Raw genomic sequence first — 8,776 nt, forward strand, 5'->3', positions numbered from 1 at the left:
CCAATTAATTTGAAGAATATATTCTTGCAAGTTGCAACTAATTTTTAATTCCACAAAAGAGCATATAAAATGTGATGCTAAAATATAAATATTAACTCCACGCAATTATAGTTTTGTTAACCTATACTAGTATTAACATACCATTTCAAAATTTTGTAGTAGGTAGCTGCATTTAGGGTTAGGTAGCATCAATTATTACGTAAATGATAAACTAAATTAATCATTTGTCACAAAACTCAACTAAGCCAATTCAAGCAAACTTGTCTTTTTTTGTTTTTGCAGGAAACTTTAGTCTCTTCCCCCCTCCCCCCTTCTCTTCTTTTCTCTCTCTTAAATTTGTTACCCACCCTCTTTTTTGTGTGTCTATATTGGCCCTAGTATAATCCCTTCATTAAAAATTGTTCAACATAGTCCCAAACAAAAAATTCTTTAACTAAGAGCAGGACCCAAAAGAAAGGAAAATAAATAGTGAACAGTTCGGCAAAAAATAGTCAGTAAAATATATTTTAAACAAAACCATTTATAACCCTAACATATAGAGGATTTAACCCAATGCCCAAAAAAAATATAGAGGATTTAACCAAAAGAAGACAGCAACAACGGAAATAAATCACACTGCAGCTAGTAGTCTTGAAAAATAATGCAGTGTCACTATTCCATCTGAAAGGTGCATCAGTTACCAATATCAGAAACAAACATGCAGAGATATCTTGATTCTTGAACTAACGTAAACATTACAACATCTGCCAACCCAAACCAAAAAATAACATTGGGCTGTTGTCAAACCAAGGAAAACTAGGAAGGGATTATGTTGACCCAAAGGGGAACAAAAAGGTAAATGAAAAATAAAAGGGAGAAAGGTATAAATTAGGTCCTCAGCCTCAATATAATGGCATAATAGAACCTTGTGGCGCTAACCAAGTGAATAATACAATGGAAGAGGCCGACAAAAACAATGGCCAATTCCAGCAAGCTTCTGTTAGAAACATAGGCTACAACAAACTCTCCCATATTTTAGTGCAAGGCCTTTTAAGCATATTCATATAGAAGTGGAAAAGTCTACTTATCTACAATGGAGCAAAGTAATAACGCCAGGTAACTTCTTGTTCTTTGCAAACAGGATCCTTACTAAGTTACCCGTAATACGAGCTCATGTACAGCCTCACCCCAATTTCAAGGGGTCCATCATCACCACCAACAGCATGGAGTACCACCGGAATTGTTGAGAGAAGATGTACCGTGAGAGGGAAAACTGCAGGGTCAATTTCGGTCCTCGAATTGGGATCCCTGTTCTCACATCCATCAGAACCATCCAATGCAACTTTCAGGTCATATGGATCAACCACGAAAGCAACTTCTTCAAACGCCCTCCATTTATTATGGCTACCCCTCCGGAATGCACGCCTATGAGCAGACATACTTAGCACCACCGATGATGTTGCTTCGAGCCACTCCACTGATAACCCTTCAACTTCATCATAATAGATGCGTTGCTCAATCTGAACATGAGAATACATATGAGAACAATGAAAGCAAAATGCAACAGAAAGGCACCACATTGCATCATCATTTCATGTACGAAAGATGCATGTCAAGACTCAAGGTTAGACATGTAAATTCTAAGTTTGGCATCTAAAGCCAAATCATGATGTCACCGAAGACTAACCCTTTATTGTTCACTGTCCAAACATAAAAGAGACATACATGTCAAGATTTCAGGTTACGCAATTAGATCAAAATGATTTTGCAGCTAATGTAATTCTTCTAGCCCATTATAAGCTTCCAAATAAGCCTACGGAATAGGAACAATTAATCAGATTTTTCTAATCGTCTCAAATAAATTAGTCTAAGAAATGGGAATTGTTTCCCCATAAGAACATTTACCCGACTGTTCAAGTAATACAATACAGTTGTTCACAATGACTAATGCAAAAAAAAAAAAAAATGCTGCCTTCAACAATCATGTGCAGTAAATCCTGAATGCATTAAGCTTTCTCTTACTTGGTGATGAAATGGAAGAAATTCCACTTTAGGGGAAAATAATAAGAAAAAAAGTAAAAAAAATAATAAAATTACAGGCACCTGTACTAAACAGAAACTAGCGATGAATGCAATTAGAAGTTACTTATATAAACTAAACTGAAAATTATATGCTACAGTTGGCTGCTAAGAGATAAAAGTTCTCTCTTTTTCTTGAACGGTGGGGTGGGGGGTATATTCCAGGAATCAATTGAAATAGAACTACGCAAGTATTAAGCCCTTCAGTTATTCTAGTGATAATTTGATTATTCTTCCAAAATGCTTCTCTATGTGCAAAGCAGAAATAAATAGAGTTGCAAGTTACTTACAGCTAGCTTCTGAATATAGATTGACATGAATCTTGGGCCCAGTCCCAGAACCCTTGCTTCAGACAATAAGATCTGCAATATAGAAGAAAGTATTCAGAATCAAGTTTTATGAATAAAACACGTCATAAACAACAAAAAGCTTCTCAATATAACAAACAGGAGTTTCATAAATAACAGTAGTTTATGAAATGTTTGGAAAGAATTGAGATTTATAGCCCCAAAAACCAGTTACTAGTTAATATAACTTCAAATCTTTAGAACATCATGAATGACATAACAAACTTGCCTAGGACCATAGCACTTCTTAACAATATGTAGGAGACAATCTGTATAATTAAAACAAGACATTCTAAATTAAGAAATCATTGCCACATTAAGTCAGATCCCAATATCAAATATAAACTGAAACCATGCCACCTTTCTCGAGCACAAATAGTGTTGTTGGGGAAAAGGAGAAGAAGGCGTTCAAAGGATTATAAAAGCAATCCAATGTCACTATTAAAAACTCAGTGACAGTATAAAGCACAATAAATCAGGTTCTTAGCTACTATAAGCTTCATATATTAATAAAAATGATCAAATAATCTAAATCTAGAATTGCAATTGAATAACAGAAATTAGGAGCATGATTCAGCAACAACTTTACCTCCTTCTTCAAGAAATGCCACATGTAAAGTTTATCACAAGCATCTTTAACATTTCGACTGGCTAGTTTTCTCTCATTGCAATAAGCAGCAACATCTGCAAGTATTTCTGTGGATGGGACTCCATGTTTTGAAGCTGCAGCTGATAGAGCTTCCCTGCCTTCCACAGATTCTGCAGCATTCTTATCAAAGATAATGCCTGTGAAACATCGCTGCAATTCCTCTTCCTTGTTAACTAGCAATGCCTTACGATGCTTTAGATATAATTCCTCAGCCTCCAAAGCAGCAAGTAGTGTCCTATGAACAACAATATCAGGATACCGCCGCAGTGGTGATGTAAAGTGAGTGTAAAAAGGAACAGCTAATGCATAATGACCCCACTCATGCTTCCTTTCCTTTAACTGACCACTACAGAAGTAACATGCCAACTGCATTGGTCTTGTCGCATAGGAAATAAGAATATCAAAGAGCACAGAGTCATCCTTCAGCTTTTCCTTAATCAGCTCTAGTGACCGATGGAACTGGCCAGACGAAGATGTGTCCAATTTTAAACCATGCTTCTGACAGAATGCCACAAAATCTCTCAGTTTTCGCATATTAGGTTCAGGATGCCTTCGCAATAATGCATTATCAGGATAAACTCTACAAATGACTTCAGCAGCTGTTGTATTGGCCAAAAGCATAAATTCCTCAACAAGAAAATTTGATTCTTTCCGTTCAGAAAGTATAAGGTCATAAGGAAGTCCATACTCATCAAACAGGAAAGCAACTTTAGGATTTTCAAGCCTTAGAGCCCCATCATTGAACCTCTTTTGTTTCAAAACATTTGAAATTTCACATAAGCTCTTCACAGAAGTAATAATGTCAGGCCATCCAAATTGACCATGCACCTTTGGGTAGCTCTCTCCTATGATGTTTGAACTTTCAAAATCAACTGCCCCATCAATAATATTCTGAGCAAGTTCGTATGAAAGCTTACAACAAGACTGGATAACACTACGACCAATCCAACGGTTCACAACATCCCCAGCAGGATTGATGTCAAGGAGCATTGAAACCGCCACTCGATCCACTCCAGGATTAAGTGAGCCTATATTGTCTGAAAATAATGCGGGTAACATTGGTATCTTTTTTTGCAACATATAGACAGTTGTTGACCTAAACTGAGCCTCGTCATCTAAGACAGTGCCTGGTAAAACAAAGTATGATACATCGGCAATGTGGACACCTACTCTACAATTTCCATTAGGTAACTTCTCAATCGACAGTGCATCATCCAGATCAGTGGCAGTTGAAGGATCAATAGTAAATATGCAGAGATTTCTAAGATCCAGTCTACTCTGCAATTCCTTTTCTGGCACCTCCCATGGAAAACATGGTAGGCAAGTCATAGCTTCAGGTGAAAATTCAGACTCACAAATCGTATTCTGAAACAGAATTGCGTCTAAATGTGTCTGAACTTTGCTACCTTTTCCAAACACATGCAAGATGTGAGCTCTGGGAAAAAGACTCTCTTCCCCCCAATCATAAAGTTGTGCTGCTATCAGATCCATTTCAGTTGTCACATCACCACTTTGTAGTCTTTTCTTAATGTGTTCTGGCAAATCTCTAACAAAAAGCATCATTTTAGGAAATTTTGGATCAATTGGTGTCAACTGGATGTACTCATTATCAGAAACCAGATTCTTATTTTTCTTTGCATCTTTTCTGCTTACACCCTTGACAGATATCCACTGCTTCACATTGAGTTGACCTACAATGCGCTCTCGACGTGGAGACTTCTCAATTATAGCAACCACCCTGGCAGTTGGTCTTTTGGAAGGGAAAGCATTAACTAAGGAGCACATCTTTTGCACTGCACTGATTACTTCAATTTGTTTGCTACAAGAACTCATATTCAAAGATTCAACAAAAGCAGCATTGTTCTGCCCATCAAAACTATCATTGGCAGGTCTAACTGGATCTAAATGTGAAACTGGACCCAGGGAACCACTATCTTCATAGGCATACTTCTTTTCAGGAAAATGACAACTATCATTAGGGTTGGGATAGACCTCAGTATCCTCCTGGTTTTGACTAGGGCGGTTTCTGCAATCAGCAGAGTCATAATTGGTATCTTTATCTTTATCTAACTCGCCTTTTCCTTTATAGATATTGCCAGCCACATCATCAGCTTCTGTGAGGAGGCTACAATCTTCTGGTGTTGCATAATTGTTGCAAGTTCTGTTAGATCCTTTCATTTTTGTCCACGATGAGAATGAATCCATTGTAATAGCAACAATGTCACCTTCCACCTGCATAGCACAGTCAACGTTAACCTCTTCTAGATAAATGTAAAAGCCACAGTAAGTCAAATTTTTGTTACTGCATCAACTAACGAAGTAGCACTGCAGCTTGCCAGCTCCATCAAAAAGTCATGCTTATAAATGACCCTAAAAATAAGTAGCAAAGGAGATGAAAGAATTTTATCCTAATCCTAATGCCAACAAGAAAATCATATACATGCAAAATTACAGAGAGAAGTCCATAAGAAGGGATGCACCTAGATTGTATGTGCCGGGAGTATATGCCCCACCAAGACCATGTATAATTAACACTACATATAGTTATGCTATGTAATGTATTTCATAAATCCTTGTTCCCACCATCAGCTTAGTATGATTCTCAGTGTTTAGATTCTTCAATGTTAAAAAGTAAGAGACAACAACATAAATTGCTTATACATAATAATGAATTGAATTAAAATCAAACTCATTACCTTATATTATTGAATTTTTATATGGGCACATGAATACTTTCTTCTTTTTTCATTTTTTTTAATAAATAAATAAATGTGTTAGTTTTATTCTCCATCATTCTGCTGAACACCCAAGAAGATTTCATAAAGAAACAATAAACATCTAAAATATAAAGCATGATAAAATCCCATACTTACAGCTCTGTTCTGGGCTGGAATTCCGCTAATGAGTACATCTGTTGGCAATCCGTCAACTTTGCAGTATGCCTACATGTGCAGCAAATGTTTTTAATAATCACTACAATTAGAGTACCAGGAAGCTCAAACTGAATTAACTAGAATGATAGAAAACCTCAAGTCTGTTGTGAGCATTCACTCGAAAGGAAGCTTTAAAAACATCACCCTTCTGCCAAAAAAAAAAAATCTATTTGAGTAAGCACAGTTCAATTCCTAGTAACAGTAGCATATTGATCAATTTTTCAGTCCAGTGCAACGATCTAACCTCGAGTGCCATCTCAACAGCTTCCATGGGCCAGTGTGGACTAAAATAACACCTTTGGGGGCAAAACCCTATCTGAGGGGGAGAAGGGACCAAATCTCCGTTCCAACCATTCCATGAATCTTGTGTTTGCGCATCGACGAATTGCGGCGGCGATTGCTCGTTGATATGCATTGGGGCTGCCGCTGCCGGAATCGAAACCAAAGTTGTATCATCGTGTTGATGATCGTAACAGTAAGGAGCATTGTCACCTTGCTGCTTCATTGGGGAAGCCGTCGGAGTAGGCGCCGCAGTGCCGTCACCAAAGAATTCCGACGATACGCTACAGATCTCGTTCGCTGAATAGAAACTATGTTATCTTCAATGTGAAAATTGATAAAAAGTAAAGAGATTGAAGCAGAAAAAGAAAGGCGAAAGAGTGCACCTGAGGAGGAAGTAGGGTTTTGTTTGGAACGACGATTGGAACGTCGTTTCTTCTTCTTCTCCTTTTCCACATTATTATTAATATTATTATTATTATTATTATTATCAAAGCCCTCAACAGTGGATTGTTCAGTTGCGGCTTTCATAGTTGCCCCCGTAGAAGTAGGGAGAAAAAAATCAATTATTTAAAAAAAAGAATAATTAGAAGAGAAAGAACCCTAATAAGTGAAAAAATCTATGGATATATAGGGTTGGGAGGAATGAAAAAGATTGAGAAGAAGGGAAAGAAGATGTTAGATTAGAGAACAGAGAAAGATTTTAAGAGAAGCAAGTTAGGAAGGAGTGAATAAAGAGAGGAGATTGGAAGTGGAAAGGAAAAGAAAAGGACCTTATCATTGGTCGGCGGGGACATTGGCGCCGACTATCCATTTTCTTTCCCTCCCTCCTAATTTCTTCTTTTTTTCTTTTTCTTTTTTTTTTTAATTTTACTTTTTCTTACCACTTTTTTAAATTTCTTTTTTTTTTTCTTAATTTTTATTTATGACAAGTAAATAAAGGCCCACCGAACTCGACCCGCATTAGGTTGGAATGTTGGGCCTATTGTATCCATCAATTTGCACTCTTATTATACGATGGACGAGTGGATTTATCTTTTGCAAAAATATTTATTGTCACCAATCTTCAATTTCTAATAATATGAAAATAATATTTAATATGAAATATGAAAAGATTAAATATTGAATTTGTAAAAATAAATTTGTTTTATGTGAATAAGATGTAATCGAATTAAGAGATTTAGAATATAATAGAATTAATGTTAAAATTTTAAACCGAAAAATAAAATTAGAGTGGAGCTTATATCTTGCCCCTCTCTACTCATGGAGTCATTGTCACTTCTAAGAAACACCATATGGGCATAGGAGGAAGCAGCAAGAAACAATGTGAAAAGATATTTAGTGAGCCACTTTATGTAGCTTTTCTGCACCTCTAGAAAGCTTGTGTATAAAAGTTTGTTTGAAACCATTTAATATAAAAAAATAATTCCTTTTTTTATATTAATTATTTAAAAAAAATTATTTAAAACTCAATTTTATTATTTGAAATAATTATGATATATTAATAAAATAGACTTTAAGTTTAAAGAGTGTGAGAGTTGATTTAAAAATCAAACTTCTTTTAATTTTGTTTACAAATAAAGAAAAAATGAGAATTGAAATTCTCAAAGAAATTTAAATCATTTAGATTTAGGTGTTCCAAAATAAAAAAAATTCAACTCTTAAATGAATTTTAATTTCTAACTTTTCAAATAAGTTCTAAAAATCTTTAATTATTTTGTGAGTAAATAGCTATTTTTTATCATGAAATATTGAGGTGTTGATAATACTGACCGTGACTAATTTAAATGAACTTTATTAACATAAAAGATTATATCCGTTTGATATTTCTAACCAAACATTAATCTATGAAAGATGCTATTAATAATGTCATCTAAATCCCTTCTTTCTCTTCGAATACTCTCCTTACTCGCAGCTTCTTTACAAAATCAAAACTTAAGTCATCATCTTTCCTCACTCAATTCAATTCCCATCACCACTCCTAGCACACCTTCCAATCCCATCACTACTTCAATTGTCATTGGTGTCTCATATTGAATCAATCCTCAACGAAGTAAAGCTAATTAGAATCCTATCTTAACCGCTCTGTTAAAGTCGTTGACGAAGGTCGTAAAGGCAAAAGTCCTGACTTTCAAAACAGTGCATTTTGGCGCACAAGTGTTGAAGTGGAGAAAAGAAGAAGAGGAGCATGTGTCTAGTCGAGGAAAAGTGGAATTGAAGGTGAAGCGATAGATTTCGATTCCTAGATCAAAGAGGGAATGTTGTTTGTGGTTAAGGCTAGCAGGGTTATGCATGATGAATAGTAATAGTGTGAGAGTATTTGAGTGAATGTTTCTATTTTAGGATAATGTTATCATAGTTATTAAAACCGAATCAGAACGGATAGTTTGATCAAAAAACCAATGAATCGAATCCTTTACAGTTCGATTTAGTGTATTGACCGCTTGAAAAAATAAACCGGTTAAAACCGCACGAACCTGAATCAAATTAGTCCGATCAAACAAGCGCAA

The 8,776-nt window shown here is 35.6% G+C and overlaps 1 protein-coding gene across 1 annotated transcript; it reads right to left on the bottom strand.

The window, feature by feature from the left end:
* Positions 1-685: 685 nt before the first annotated feature.
* LOC112706093 (DIS3-like exonuclease 2) lies at positions 686-7,122 on the bottom strand. Its single transcript, XM_025757203.3, has 7 exons — positions 6,653-7,122; positions 6,232-6,566; positions 6,082-6,135; positions 5,928-5,996; positions 2,995-5,286; positions 2,349-2,420; positions 686-1,499 (listed from the first exon to the last, which is right to left on the bottom strand). The coding sequence occupies exons 1-7, from the start codon at positions 6,795-6,797 to the stop codon at positions 1,134-1,136; spliced, it is 3,333 nt and encodes a 1,110-aa protein (XP_025612988.1). The 5' UTR covers positions 6,798-7,122; the 3' UTR covers positions 686-1,133.
* Positions 7,123-8,776: the final 1,654 nt, after the last annotated feature.

This window comes from Arachis hypogaea, chromosome 8, assembly GCF_003086295.3.
Source record: "Arachis hypogaea cultivar Tifrunner chromosome 8, arahy.Tifrunner.gnm2.J5K5, whole genome shotgun sequence".
In the NCBI taxonomy this organism is placed as follows: Eukaryota; Viridiplantae; Streptophyta; class Magnoliopsida; order Fabales; family Fabaceae; genus Arachis; species Arachis hypogaea.